General features: G+C 34.3%; 1 protein-coding gene across 1 annotated transcript in view; it reads right to left on the reverse strand.

The window, feature by feature from the left end:
- The window catches only part of TMEM30A (transmembrane protein 30A), a 64,423-nt gene that overhangs the window by 18,120 nt on the left and 29,645 nt on the right, over window positions 1–16,658 (reverse strand). Inside the window, exons 2-5 of the mRNA XM_077162246.1 lie at window positions 7,834–7,941; window positions 5,661–5,768; window positions 1,132–1,219; window positions 1–144 (exon numbers count right to left, since the gene is read on the reverse strand). Of these exons, the coding sequence (XP_077018361.1) occupies window positions 1–144; window positions 1,132–1,219; window positions 5,661–5,768; window positions 7,834–7,941 (448 nt within the window). The remainder of the gene's footprint in view (window positions 145–1,131; window positions 1,220–5,660; window positions 5,769–7,833; window positions 7,942–16,658) is intronic.

Consider the following 16,658-nt stretch of genomic DNA (forward strand, 5'->3'; position numbering starts at 1 on the left):
CTTTAAACCGTTCTTCTAGGCTTTCTCCTCCAGGAGGATTTCTGAATTTCACATTTTTATCTGTCCACCAAGCAATACCCTTCTTTTGCAAACGAATGGGTATAGGTTCAGATTCATTACCAACCAGAAATAATTCTAATGTATCTAAACACAAGAAAAGGAAGATATTACTAAATACCTGCTGAAAACCCATAGTGCTTGCTTTACTTTATGAGAAATGAAAATTTAGTATTATTTCCAAAAGTGGTTGTGATAAAGAAGGCATATGATTTGTATTTTCAGTTGATTTTTCATATGTGAATTATCTGTAGTAACTTTACACTCCTACATGGACTTTTTCCTCAGTACAGTTCTAGGTTACTCTGCTATACAGCTGGCTGACGGTAGTCAAATGTTTTAACATTAACGCAAATTAAAAAGGTACATCTGCTTCTCTTCACTTTCTTTTAATACAATGCATTCCTAAATAGCTCCTAAGCTTATGTATTTCTGTATCTGTGCTGTCCAGTATGGTAGTCACTAGTCAAGAATGGCTACAGAGCTGAGCATATGAAATACAGTTGGTTCAAACAGGTACGTGTTAGAAGAATAACATTTGGACACAGTAAAGAATACAAAATATCTAAATAACTTACATACTGATTACACACTGAAATAATATTCTGGATGTATTGGGTACAATTTTATATATATTAAAATCAGTTTCACTTTTTTTTTACTTTTACTATGGCTGCTAAAATATTTAAAACTACCTACATGGCTCTCATCTATGGTTCAAATTATGTCTATAGTAGACAGTGCTGATCTAAATTATCCACTATAGCTCATTTTTAATGGTATAAACAAATCTTGGCTTTTATTTTAACTTCTATGAAATAGAAAGGGTGGCAGAATATCTCTGCTTCAGTGTCATTTTTCTTCCCAATGATAGAAATCCATTCTTAAAATTTTAAAATGCTCAAAAGAAATTAGCAAAGCATAATATCCCACATAATGCCTAATCGAATATTTATCTTAAAGTTGTTGAATTTCTTAATTTTATTCATGTTTACTAGACTATACAATCTCTGACAGATTATTGAGCTTGTCCTAATGATAAATGTCCTAATGATAAATATATATATAGCATACCATTAAACATGCTGTTGGCAATAGCTCCACAAGGAGCAATTGGTTTGTCTTCATTTCTTCGATAAGGCTCACATTCCTTACTGGGATTCTAGTTTTCAGAAAGAAAAGAAGAGAGAAATTATTACACAGGCCTTTAAGCGAATTCTGGGCTAATCATAATTACTGATTAAAATTCAAACCCTATATGTTTCTCATTTGCACAGACTATAGATAACACCTCATTTAAATATAATGTATTCCTTAATGTTACTTCATCTTTTCAGGTAACCTTTACTTGCACATATTTTGTCATATATGCATGTATTAAATTGGCATCTTTTAAATTTTCATATTAACAAAGAAACAGTACCACAAAGAGTTTTTTGTCCAAGAAAAATTAAGAGGTGATCTACTGTCGATCCAGTTGTGACATAACAAAAGGAGTCTTAAACTAAAAGAGAAAACTGGAGGTTCTGGTTCCAGTTATATGGTAAGTGACCTTGGGCAAATCCCTTGATTTATCTAGGTCTTCCTTATAAAATCAAAATGGAAGAAAGGAAGGAAGGAGGGAGGGCTGAGTGAGTCTAATGAAGATTCCTAAAATATACCAATCTTCATTGAACTATACATCCAGGTAACAAGAAAATGAAATCCTGGCAAGGCAAAGAGCACTTAAACTTACCAGTCCTCCAGATCTGGCTCTGATTTTAGCTCTACTGAAAATCTCAAGGAAATGCGGCAATTGTAGGGTTAAACTAGAGACTAACAGGTCTGAGGTTAGGCGAATATCTGAGCTGTTCTGGGACTGTAAGTCACAAGAGCCAGGACTCAAAAGATATAAACAGACCAAAATGCTTTCAATTTGAAATACTTAACTCAGGTCAGGACTTTCAGCCCTTTTCCACCACCAACCAATCTTGACTTATATTCACGCTGTCTTTGTCTATACTGGAAAAGCAACTGAATATAAAAAAGACCAGAGGGCGGGCCACGGTGGCTCAGCAGGCAAGAATGCTTGCCTGCCATGCCAGAGGACCCGGGTTTGATTCCCGGTGCCTGCCACGTTAAAAAAAAAGACCAGAGAAAAGCTAAGGACACATGTTCCATGATCTTATAAATTCTCTTCAATATCTGAATTCTCAGCTCTTTGGTCCCCAGGTCATCTATACTGATGAAGTTGTTGCACTCTGAGGCCAATTGACAATGTATAAGTAGCTTATTATTTTTTCAATGTTTAAATGAAAACTGTGCTTTCAAAAAAAAGTTATTAAATGTAAATAAACTCATAGTAGGGCAAATGTATTCTAGTCACTAAATCTTAAGGTAAAGTAAAAGAAAGAAAAATAAAATTTACTACCTATGTATCAGAATTAGGCAGTATTAGGGGCTTTGAACTAAATCGGCTTAGAAAAACCATTTATTGAGCACCTAACGTACAAAAGGTACCATGTTAAGTGCTAGAAACAGAAAAATGAATAAAATACTGCCCCTGCTTTTAAGAAGCCCATAATGTAGAAAAGGAAACAGAACTAAATACAGCCAACTATAATCTGAAATAAGAGCAAAGATAAAACTGTCTTATCATTTAACAAGTATTTATTAAATGTCTTCTACCTGGAATATGGCAATAAATGAAAGTCACACTCCTGCCCTCATGAGCTTATAGTCTGGTTGGGGAAACAATAAATAAGTGAATATATAGTTATAAATTACAGTATTCCCAATGAAGATGCTATATGAGTGATGAGCAGAGGGATAAGAGGCGATTTTAGACTACAGTAATAAAAAGCTTGCCTATGGAAGGAGTATCATGTAAATTAAGACCTTAAAGGAGAATAGGAATTAGCTATGTGAAAAGCAGGCAGCAGAGAGTTTCAAGCAGAAAACAGCACATGCTATTAAGAAAGAACTTGATATTTCTTTGGAGGTAGAAGGTAAGCAAGATCTGTCAAAAGGGAGAATAGCACATGATGATATTACAGAGTTACACACAGCTCACAGACCCTGAGGTTAATTCCAAACGCTAGCAAACTACCGAAAGCTTTTAAGTTAGGAAGTTGTAGTTATTTTGATTTTTAAAGATCACTATAGCTATGTGGACAAAAGCCTGGAAGGGACAGGGCAAGAGTAGATGATGTAGGGAAACAAATTTGTTGAAGAAAGTGAGAGAGATGATGGTGCCTTGGACTAGAGTACAGATGAAATAAAAATACACAATATTCAGGAACACACTAAACATTAAGAAATCACTGCTTCAAAGGATACTGAGGAAAACAACAGACCCTGAGATAAGAAGACATCCAGGAAAGAATAAGAACAGCAATCTAGGCAAATGAAATGGTAAACTCCAGGAACGGCAGATTACTTGTACCACAGCACATGGTTAGCAAGCAGCAAACATGGGCTGAGGTGACTAGGTCAAAGGTACATTAAAGACATAGCATAAAACAACGAGGCTGGATTGGTAGGTTGATACCAGATTTTGAAGGGCCTTATACACAATGTTAAGTAATTTGGACTTCAATCTGTCCATTCTTTTTTTTTTTTTTTTGGCACAGGCAGGCTCCAGGAATTGACCTTGGGTCTCCAGCATGGCAGGTGAGAACTCTGCCACTGAGCCACTGCTGCCCACCCAATCCGTCCATTATCAACTTCTTTAAATTTCTGAAAGTCACCTTAAAATCATTCTTTTTGGTCTAGATTCAGAGGTCAGCAAAAAACAGTCTGTGGACCAAATCTGGCCCACCAAAGTGTTTTTGTAGATAAAGTTTTATTGGAACACAACTATACCCATTCGTGTATGTGCCATTTATGACTACTTGACTCTACAACAGCAAAGCTGAATAGCTGCAACAGAGACCTTATGTAGTTGCATTATGTACCCCAATAAAAGGCATGTTCTTATTCTTAAACCACCTTCCTGTGGGTATGAAACTATTTGTAAATAGGACTTTCTGAAGATGCTAGTTTTAGTTAAAGTGTGGCTGACTGAATCAGGGTGGGTCTTAAACCGTATTACTGAAGGTCTCATAAAGAGAAGAAACCAGAAGCCGGAAGTCAGAGAAAGACACGGGGAGGCACAAGAAACCAGAAGTCAAGGGAAACTAGAAAAGCAAAAGAAAGGAGAGGGCATCGCCAAGTGATAGGAGCCAGAGACGCAAGTCAAGAAGAGCCAAGGATTGTGGCAAGTCAGCACCAGAACACTACAGACTTTGGGGAGAAACACTGCCTTACTAAGGTCTTGATTTTAGACTTCTAGCCTTCTAAACAGTGAGCCGATAAAATCTTTGTTTCAGTCAACCCAATATATGATATCTGTCATAGCATCCTGACAAACTAATACAACCTATGACCCACAAAGCCAATACAGATTATCTGGCCCTTTGCAGAAAAAATTTGCAAATCCCTAATCTAACCTAACAACTCTGCTTGAAGTTGTAGAAAGGGATTATTCTCACCTTCTTTCACCCTTAGTGGACAAAGTATATATCTAAATAAAGAACTGTAAGTCAGCCAACACTTCTGGGTCTTTGAACACATCCAAACTTTTATAATCAAATTCAAATAGGTCGAGGATCTTGGCATGTCTCACCATACATCACTTACAAAGTGGATCCTAAGGAATAAACACCATATGGGTCGAAAAATGTTGCAGACCAAACCAGAACCCTGTGTATGCCAGGGAATCTTTAAACAGACTTATAACCCCACACATCAGTAGTTAGCAATAAAACCAAGAGGATAACCTAAGCTATATGGTTATCAGATCCATTATGGTCAACACAGTACTAAATTACATTTCCATGCCAATTTTAATAGAATTACAAACTCCTACATTGCTCTGAGCCTGTGAATGTTTACTGCATTGGCAGTAACAACATAAAATACATAGGCATCAACCTGTACAATGGAAAACTGAACAAGAAACTAAGGTTCCCTGGTCCATAGTTCCCAAACCAGGCTGGACATTAGAAGAGGAGCTCATTAAAAACAGATGTTCTAGAGCTCCATCCCTGAAGACACTCAAATATAAGACTTATGAAAATTCTGGAATCTTTATTTTCAAAAAGCTCCCTAGACAATTCTTAAGTAATCCCCCTCTAGACTCCAAAGGTTCCCACAAGTTAAAAAATGCAAAGCATATATATTCAATTCTAAAAACAATCTCATAAATTGAAAGCAGTTTATTTATACATTCTTATCTTATGTAATAATGAACAAACCCAAATGGAATGAATTTATATACCCATAATGCTAGAACCATCAAAATCCCATTATAAACAAATTAACAACAATAAAGGAGAAAGTCCAATGACATTACTAGGAACAGGCAGGTAGCGTGTCTCCTAACTATAAGAAATAATTAATCTGTACAAATTCCAGGGGATGGGAGGGGTATTTTAACTTAAAACCCTCACAAACTATAAATGACAAGTTACACTTTAATTTCACTTTAATCTTATTAAATACTTTAACATTTCTAACCGAACATTTACAACATGTTCTTATTTCACAAATATCACATTTTCATATTCCATCATTTTACTTACAAGTAAAGCACTAGGATCTCCATTTAACTGGCTATCATCTCGAGATTTCACATAACGACGATGGTTTTGGTAGAAATTAGACAGTCCATAATACATAAAAACATTACCCTAGAGAAACAAAGAAAATATTTTCATATAAAAGCTATTATGTATAATTTGTTTCATGCATACATTAAAAGTTATGTAATCTGGACTTCACTAATTTGGAATTTATAATCATTTTAAACAGGTGAACTCTACTAGTATTTAGTAATCTCAAAAATGACACAAATTTAAATATGGTTAAAGAAGATATGTTACAAGAATCCAAGAATAAAATTTGAAAATATCCTGAAATATTTCATAGTAGTACTATTTATATGTAAAAATAAGCCTCTAAGAACCTATTATCCTTCTGAGATAGTTTCGATTTATACAATGCAGTGAGTAAATAAGTAATTGACTAGATATTGAGTAATTTTATAATGATTAAGAGATATACTTGACTGTAATTTAGTTGCACCAATCTAAAAACAAATTGGGAAATAAGGATAATCAACAAATACTATTATCTAGAAGATGCTAAGAAGTCATCGTGAACAACTAAGATTTTTAAAGGTAGCAACATGTGGTAAGCTACTTTCTCTTTCCCAGTTGCTAACTCTTTGTCTACATTCTTATCCTCAATTAAATGGAATTCAGAAAAATAAAAGAAATTTAGTTACATAAGTGTGCTTTATTTCATTCGATATTTTCACAAGCACAATCATATATTTAAAGCTTGTTTTTCCACTGTCAAATTATGCTAACTTGTTCATTCTATATAAAGGAAATGTTTTTTGGAGTGTCAAAATTTCTTAACAGCAATATTCAGAGACTATAAATATGGCATTTTTAAAAAAGTACTTATAAATCTCTATTAGGAATCAGTACAAAAAAAAAAGAATTAGTACAGTAAACTCAATTAGCAAATTGAAAAAGAGATCCTTTCAATGAATACCAAGACAAAATAACTTACTTGAAGTTCCCTGAAAAGGCTTTACTCCAACTCAAAGTTTGGGCTTGTGATGGAACACAGAGCCCACAAGAGAATGAATCTGAGGATGATCACCTTTGCAGAAGAGAAGTTCTGAAATAAGTGTTCGGGAATGGGAGAGGAGACTAATGGACTGTCTAAATCACTAAGATTCTCTTTTATATCTCTAACTTGCCTTCTTCTGACAAAATCAGAACTTAATGCATCTTTACAGTCTGCCCTTCACATTTTAAAAAATGGACCATTATAGATGCTTTGAATTTATACATTATTACTTCTGGAACAAAATAAAATAATTAAATTCCCAACTTTTCCTAAGTTTCTTTAAAACACTTTTTTTTCAGGGGCAGCATTATTCTAGCCTTTATCTCAGAGCAAGAGCACCTACAATCTCTAGATGGCCACCACTGACCAGGGATTACAAAGGTCACCACAATCTGCAGAAAATCTAAATTGTAGAAAATCTAAAATTGACACAGTAATGCAGTTTTGCTCTCTGAGGAATAAAACATTCTAAACTCGACTTTCAGACAAACAGGAAGGAGTATAAACTCGTGCTTTCCACACCTATAAAACATTTTTGAATGTTTATATCTTTTAGCATCTGCTCAGTTACCAGAAAGCATGGTAGATCAGTGTGAATGCAAAAGAAACACACATACACAAGTAGAGTTCTATCTGTTTATCAAAATATAAAAGATTAATGAGGTTTTACTATGCATTTGTATTTTCGGTAATGCTTCACATCTGACAGAATAAGTAACAAATGGGAGAATTAGTATTTATTTTCTAAGGAAAAACTTATTTTAGTATTAAGAACATGCAAAAAAATTGAGAGCAATTTTAGAAATTCAAGAACTTATAGATATAAACTTTATATAAAGTTGAATTATTCATACAAAGTTTTCCAATGAAAAGATAAAATGATTTTTAAATTTTGTCTTTAAAGCACTAACTATAGTAAAGAATTCAAATAAATGTATTTAATTACCAGAACAGTAACAAGCAACAGCCAAGCATATAATTAATCTTCCTCAAAAGTGTAGTTACTTCTCTACTAAAAGAAAATAATTAGTTAAAAAAAAACATTTAATGAAATATCAATATTTTTAAAACAGTGACTGTGACTTTTGTAACACATTTTAAGGAAACACACACCTCAAATGGATGTTCCAGTGTGAAGTTAATGGCACAAAAACAAGGTGTCATGTCTGGGGACAAACATTTATTGCAGGGACTGGAAGGCTCTGTTCCAGTATAATCAATCTGCAAGAGAAAAACAGAACTTAAGCATTTCCTTGGAAAAAATGGATACCTAGAACACTTTGAAATAACTTGCTATCACAAGGAAAAATGAGTCCAATGAAGCATCTGATAGCCTGAAGAAAAACTGTTTTTAAGGTTATCTGTTTATCTTCACAGCATGAGGTAGTAAAAACAGAGTACTCACATGGGTGCAAGAAAGACAACAGTAGAGCTTTCCAAGTAAATCAGTTTCTCCTTTTTACCAAAAGAAGTACATTTATGCAGAAAAACAGAAGAAATTCAAAACTACATGACAAATATTTAAACAGCTATACAATCTGAACTATTAAAATATAATTGCTCTTAAATATTCTAATCTAAAATAGTTTTTCAGTCATCAGAGCTTTCCATGATACATTCTCTAATTTTAAAAAAAGGTAAAAAAACTATTAGGCTTTCAAGGGCTACCATTTTTTTAAAATCTGGCCTGAAAACTAAACTGGGTATCTTTTCTTCCCATAATAGACAAGAATTTTATGATGAGCAAAAGCCGTACTAAATTATCTCTACCTTAATAAAAAGTTTAAAAATTAATCATCTAGACTTCCGGGAAGATGGTCAAATAGAGCAGCTCGAGATTGGCCCTGCTCCACGGAAAAGTTAGAGAAGGGACAGGAGGGCAACAGAGGCGGTGATTCGGGGGTGCAGCTGACCTAAGCCTTCTATACCACATAGGGCAGTTCCAGATAAGTCCTGAAACTTAGCCCCACCTCTTCAGAACATCAGAAAGTTTCATCTCCCTACCCCATATTAGTGACAGACCCTTCCAATATGAAAAATTTAGAATTGCTATGGCCCACACACCCCTAAAGAGAGGGATGGAAAGATCAAAGGTGATGGCGGAGTTATACAGTGAAGATAGGATTTAACAAATGAATATGAATGCTGAATCATTAAACTGACATCTTTTTCAGTCTTTAGCATTTTAGAGCAACTAGAAGTAAAAACCTAAAATTGTGGAATTGCCAAACTCTGAAATATGTTCTACAACTAACTGTGGTGTTGCGCTTTGAAATTTATAGCTTTTTTGTATATGTTATTTTTCACAAACACACACACACAAAAAAAGGAAAAAAAGTCTGTCATGATGATAAAAAAATATTTAAGTCCTCTAGCCTCCTATATTCTGGAGCAGCTAAAAGGAAAAATATGAGAGGATCCCAGAGTTGCCCATGACAAACTCTGGGATCTGCCCTATAATTACTTGTTGAAGTGTGCTTTGAAAACTATTGCTTTTTTCTTTCTTTGCATTATATATATGTTATACTATACAATAAAAAAGTTAAAAATAAAAAAAAATTAGTCATCTAATGTTTATTTCTGAAAAACCAAACATATACACCTTATATATATGGATGTTCTATTCAATTTCTCCTAATTAAAAAAAAGTAAAGTTAAAAACTGTATCTAAAAAAAAGAACCAATAACTAATTACAATACCCAATTGCTTTTTAAAAACCACTAAAATGTTAAATAAAACTTGGTTTTGTCCAGTTCTAATATAATCTCTTGTAGAAATGTTCTCTTTCAGCAAAGCTTATTTGTTTACTAGTAAAATTTTGCTTAGAGGAAATTTTCTATTACTACAAATACCTAAGAGAAACTAGACATACAACTAAAACAAAACTATTAAAAACACAGATATCCTAAAGGAAGAGAGGCAGAACATATAACTTTGCAACCAGAATCTATTCATGCACAATTTTACACTGAAGATCCAAGTTGTATGATTGTTGAAGAGGTGCAAGAAAAATAAGACCATTTGGAAGAATGACCTATATAAAAAATCTTTGCACATTTTCTTTTTTTATGATTAATCTAAGGATTAAAATTTTTTTTAAAAAGTCACCAGCTGTATCTATTCCCCTATCTTACACCTTTGAACAGAAATCTCTCAAATCATTCTTTTTCGAATTCATTTCTACAGTGAAGTCTGAAATAGAGATTATCGGTTGTGATTAATCAAGGATATATATATATATTCCTTATTTAACTGAACAAAAATAATCTGATGGCACTGAAAATCTAAAGTATATTAAAACAGTATTTTTCTTTGGAGCCGAAAATAATTGCTGATATAAATTACAGGTGAACAAAATCAAAGGACAGCTGTAACATTTTCAATACCATCTGCTGACCGTCATTTTGCTTTTGTAAGATAATTATGGGATTGTAGAAAAATCATACATAAAATATACAGGGTTCCCAAATACCCCTATTATTAACACCTTGCATTGGTGTGATACATGTTACAAATTATGAAAGCTTATTTTTAAAAATTGTGCCATTATTTATAACCCATGGTTTAATTTAGGGTTCACTGTATTAAATTTCCTTGGATTTGCTTTAAATTTTTTTTCTAGTAACATATATATAACCTAAAATTTCCTCTTTTAACACATTCAAATAAATAATTCTGTGCTAGTAACTATATTCAGTATATTGTTCTACTATCACCCATATCCATTACTAAAACTTTTCCATCCTCCCAAAGAGAGACTGTACACTTTACAACCTTTAACTCCTCATTCCCTACCTTCTCTTGGTCCCTGGTAACCTAATATTCTAGATTCTGACTATGAATGTACTTATTCTAATTATTTCATATTTGTTGGATCATACAACATTTATATCTGGCTTATATACATTCAATACATTATATACACTCAATACATTCATATTGAGTGAAATGTTCACAAACATTCAAAGTTCATCCATGTTGTTGCCTGTATCAAAACTTCATTACTTTTTATGGCTGAATAATACAGGCATACCTTGTTTTTTTGTGCTTCACTTTAACGCACTTTGAAGATACCACATTTTTGACAAATTGAAGGTTTGTGGCAAATCTATCGGCACCAGTTTTCCAACAGCTTATACTCATACCATGTCTCATTTTAATTAAGGTATGTACATCGTTTTTATAGATGTAATGCTATTGCATCTACTGTACTATAGTATAATATAAGCATAACTTTTACATGCAATGAAAACTAAAAAATTCATGTGATTTGCTTTATTCCAATATCCTCTTTTTTGCGGTGGTTCGGAACTGAACTCAAAGTATCTCTAAGGTAAGCCTGTATTCCACTGCATGTAAATACCATATTTTGTTTATCCATTAATCGGTTGATGTACACTTGGGTTGCATCTATTTTTTAGCAATAATGAATAAATAATGCCATATGAACTCTGGTGTGCAAATGTCTGTTCAAGTTTCTGCTTTCAATTATTTTGGGGATATAACTAGAAATGGGACTGCTAAGTCATACGGTATTCCTATACTTAACTTTCTGATGAATTACCAAACTGTCTTCTACAGCAGCTGTATCATTTTACACTGCCAGCACCAATGAATGAATGTTCCTATTTCTCTGCATTATCTCTAACACGTGTCATTTTCTGTATTTTTTTCTTTAGTAGCAGCCATTCTAGTGGGTGCAAAATGTTATCTCATGGTGGTTCTGATCAGCAGTTACCTGATGGCTAATGATGTGCTTTCTGCCCATTTACCTATCTTTGGAAAAATATCTATTCAAGTCTTCAGTTCATTTTTAAAAATTGGGTTTTTGTTTTCTTGTTGTTGAATTGAAGGATTTGTTTTTATATTCTAGATATTAAGCCCTTATCAGATATGTGGTTTCCAAATATTTTTCTCCCATTGTGTCGGCTGTCATTTTATTTTCATAATAAAATCCTTTGAGGCACACATTTTTAAATTTTGATGAAATCCCATTTCTTTACTGTTATCTTCTATTCCTTGTATTTTGGGGTTTAAAGTTTAAGAAACCAATGCCTAGACAAGATCCTGAAGATGCTTCCCTATACTTTCTTCTAGAAGTTTTAAAGTCGTGGCTCTTAGATTTGGGTCTCTGATCCTTTTCAACAGATTTTTTTGTACACGGTTTGAGGTCAGGGCCCACCTTCCTTCTTTTGTAAATACAGATCCAGTTTTCCAGCACCATTTGTTGAAGAGACTATTCTTTCCCAACTGAGTGATCTCTGACCCCTTAACAAAAATTAGATAGGAACTCTCAATTTGATTCTATTGGTCTGTATGTCTGTCCTTGTCCCAGGACCAGACAGTTATGATTACTATGGCTTTGTACTAAATTTTAAGATCAGGAAATGTGAGTCCTTCAACTTCATTCTTTTTTAAAGAGGGCTCTGGCTATTTGGGCCCCTTACCTTTCCATGTAAATGTGATGAATGGCTTTTCCATTTCTGCCAAGGAGGTTGTTAGACTTTCGATTGAGATTACATTGAATTTGTTAAAAGTTTTGAGCAGAAAGAATTGACATCGTGACTATATTCAGTATTTCAGTTCATGAACCTGGAATGTCCTCCCTTTATTTAGGTCTTCGTTCATTTATTTTAGCATGTTTAGTAATTTTCTGCATCCAAGTCCTTTACATCCTTGGTTAAATTTATTCTGGATATTTATAATTTGTTTTAGTTGCTATTGTGAATGGATTTTTTTCTTGATTTCTTTTTTCAGTTAGTTCATTATTAGTGTATAGAAACACTACTGATTTCTGGATGTTGAACCTGTATCCTGTCACTCTGCTGAACTCATTTATTAGCTTTAGGGACTGTGTTGTAGATTTTTCAGGATTTTCTGCATAGAGAATCAAATAATCTATAAATAGCAAAAGTGCTACTTCTTCCTTTCCAAAAACTTGGATGCTTTTTATTTCTTTTTCTGCCTAATTGCTCTGGCTGGAATTTCCAGTATAATGTTGAACGTGGTGACAGTGGACATTATTGTCTTGCTCCTGATCTTAGAGGGAAAGCTTTCAATCTTTTATCAATATAATATTATCTGTGGGTTTTTTCAAATATTCCCTGTATTATTCTGATGATGTTTCCTTCTATTCCTTGTTTTCTAAGGGTTTTATCAAGAACTGTTCTACCTATGTCTGTTAGGTCTAGTTGGTTTACAGTATCATTCAAGTCTTTTATTTTCTTACTGGTCTTCTGACTAGATGCTCTATCCATTATTGAAAGCAGTGTATTAAAATTTCCTGTTATTAGTGAATAAAGAAGTATTTGCAAAGTCCTCTTCAGAGAATAGGGAAAAAGGGGAAAAATTCAATTTCCCCATTTAGAGAATTCCTGTATTCTACCAAGCAGTGAGGACAACCAAATCAATAGGTTGATCCCTCAAACTTGGGGTTTATTCCCAAGAAACTTATCCCTACAAAGGATAGGCTAAGCCTACTTAAAATTAGGCCTAAGAGTCACCACCAGAGAACCTCTTTTGTTGCTCAGATGTGGCCTCACTCTCAGCCAACACAGCAAGCAAACTCACTGACCTCCCCCTCTCCACATGGGACATGACTCCCAGGGGTGTAAACCTGGCAATGTGGGATAGAAATCCTAGAATGAGCTGGGATTCAGCATCAAGGGATTGAGAAAACCTTCTCAACTGAAAGGGGGAAGAGAGAAATGAGACCCAAAAAAGCATGAGTGGCCAAGAGATTTCAAACAGAGTCGAGAGGTTATCCTGAAGGTTATTTTTACACACTATAGAGATATCCCCTTTTTAGTTTATGGTGTATTAGAGTGACGAGAGGGAAGTGCCTGAAACTGTAGAGCTGTGTTCCAGTAGCCATGTTTCTTGAAGATGATAGTGTAATGATACAGCTTTTGAAACGCAACTGTGTGATTGTGAAAACCTTGCAGCTGATGCTCCTTTTATCTACGGTATGGACAGAGGAGTAAAAAATAAACAAATAAAAGGGGCGAAATATGTGAAAAACAAACAAAAAATAATAGGGGGAACAAAGGTTAAAATATATTGAGTAGATTGAAATACTAGTGGTCAGTGAAAGGTAGTGGTAAAGGGTATGGCAAGTATGAGTTTTTTCTTTTTCTTTCTTTTGCTAGAGAGATGTAAATGTTCAAAAAGATGATCATAGTGATGAATATAAACCAAGTGATGATATTGTGAGCCACTGATTGTAACCATGTCAAGAACGTTTGTACGTCTGTTGGTTGCTTATAATAAAAATATCTAAAAAAGATTTCCAGTTATTAATGTACAACTATCAAATTTCTCCCTTTGTAACTGTCAGTATTTGCTTCATGTATTTTGTGGCTCTGCTGTTAGGTGATCATATATTTATAATTATTACATCTTCCTTTATCAGTAAATAACGGCTGTCATTGTCTCTCATAACAATCTTTTACTTGAAGTCTGTTTTATTTTACATTAGTATACCTAACCCAGCTCTCCTTGTTTACTACTTGCTTAGTATATTTTTTTCCATTCTTTTAGGTTCAACTTACTTGTGTTTCTTAAGGTGGGTCTCTTGTAAACAGCATATAGTTGGGTCATGCTTTTCTATACATTCTGCCAAATTTTTTTTTAAATTTTTTATTAATTAAAAAGAATTACAAGAAACAAACATTCCCAACAAATACAATCAGCAATTCATAATATCATCACATAGTTGCATATTTATCATCATGATTATTTCCCAGAACATTTGCATCAATTCAGAAAAAGAAATAAAAAGACAACAGAAAAATATAACAAAAACAGAAAAAAAAAAATTTTACATACCATACCCCTTACCCCTCCCTTTCATTGATCACTAGCATTTCAAACTAAATTTATTTTAACATTTGTTCCCCCTATTATTTATTTTTATTCCATATATTCTACTCATCTGTTGACAAGGTAGATAAAAGGAGCATCAGACACAAGGTTTTCACAATCACACAGTCACATTGTGAAAGCTATGTCATTATACAATCATCACCAAGAAACATGGCTACTGGAACACAGCTCTACATTTGCAGGCAGTTCCCTCCAGCCTCTCCATTACATCTTGGTTAACAAGGTGATATCTACTTAATGCGTAAGAATAACCTCCAGGATAACCTCTCGACTCTGTTTGGAATCTCTCAGCCGTTGACACTTTGTCTCATTTCACTCTTCCCCCTTTCGGTCGGAAGGTTTTCTCAATCCCTTGATGCTGAATCTCAGCTCATTCTGGGATTTCTGTCCCACATGGCCAGGAAGATTCACACCCCTGGAAGTCATGTCCCACGTAGACAGGGAGAGGGTGGTGAGTTTGCTTGCTGTGTTGGCTGAAGAGAGAGGCCACATCTGAGCAACAAAAGAGGTTCTCTTGGGGGTGATTAGGCCTAATTTTAAGTAGGCTTGACCTATCCCCTGTGGGGTTAAGTTTCATATGAACAAACCCCAAGACTGGGGGCTCAGCCTGTAGCTTTGGTTGCCCACACTGCTTGTGAGAATATCAAGAATTCAACTTGGAGAAGTTGAGTTTTCCCCGTTCTCACCATTCCCCAAAGGGGACTTTGCAAATACTTTTCCACTCACAGACCAAATCACTCTGGGATTCATCAGGGCATCACCTGGACAAACCAACAAAATCTCACGTCCTACCCAAAGTTCCATGTACTTAAGGTGTTCAACCAACTATCTACGTAAGTTATATTAGGAGATGCACTAGTCAAAATATAAATTTGTACCAAATAAATGTTTTTTGCTTTACTCTCACACATAAGTTGAAATTTTAAAATATTAATTACCATCTATTTTCAGCACCCTGCAGTAATGACATTCCTTTGTTCTTCTCACGCAAAACATTTGTAAAATTTGTACATTTAGTCACAATCATTACATACTCTAGGCATTCCTAGATTATACCATCACAATCTTTAACACCTATCTTTCTTTCTGATTTCATTTGTGCTCCCAGTCCTCCTCCATCATTCTCACATTCAGCATCATTCAGTGTTTTAACATAATTGTATTGCAGTTAGGTTGTATTGTGCTGTCCATTTCTGAGTTTTCACATTCAGCCCTGTTGCACAATCTGTGTCCCTTCAGTTCCAATTACCCTATTTCTATCTCCTGATGGTCTCTGTTACCAACAAAATTCTCCAAGTTTATTCACTAATGTCAGTTCATATCAGTGAGACCATACAGTATTTGTCCTTTTGTTTCTGGCTAATCACACTGAGCATAATGTCCTTAAGGTCCCTTCATGTTGTTACATACTTCATAACTTTATTCTGTCTTACAGCTGCATAATTACATCTTATGTAAACGCCACAGTTTGTTTAGCCAACCGTCTGTTGATGGACATTTTGGCTGCTTCCATCTCTCGGTAATTGTAAATAATGCTGCTATAAACACTGATGTGTAAATGTCCATTTGTGTCCTTGGCCTCATGTTCTTTGAGCAGAGACAGCATATAGATAGGTCCTGTTTTTTAATCTATTCTGCCACACTATGTCTTTTGATTAGAGAGTTTAATCCATTAACATTCAGTGTTATTACTGCATGGGTAGTACTTTCTTCTACTATTTTGCCTTCTGGATTTTATATGTCATATCTAATTTTCCTTCTTTTTACCTTTACTCATCGTCTTCCTTTCTACACTCTTCTCCACACCTCTCTCTTCTGTCTTCCTATCTGTCTCTAGTGCTCCCTTTAGTATTTCTTGCAGAGCTGGTCTCTTGGTCACAAATTCTCTCAGTGATTTTTTGTCTGAAAATGTTTTAATTTCCTCCTCATTTCTGAAGGACAATTTTGCTGGATATAGAATTCTTGGCTGGCAGTTTTTCTCTTTTAATAATTTAAATATATCATCCCACTGTCTTCTTGCCTCCATGGTTTCTGCTGAGAGACCTGCGCATAG

Source organism: Tamandua tetradactyla, chromosome 5 (genome assembly GCF_023851605.1).
Source record: "Tamandua tetradactyla isolate mTamTet1 chromosome 5, mTamTet1.pri, whole genome shotgun sequence".
Taxonomy (NCBI): Eukaryota; Metazoa; Chordata; class Mammalia; order Pilosa; family Myrmecophagidae; genus Tamandua; species Tamandua tetradactyla.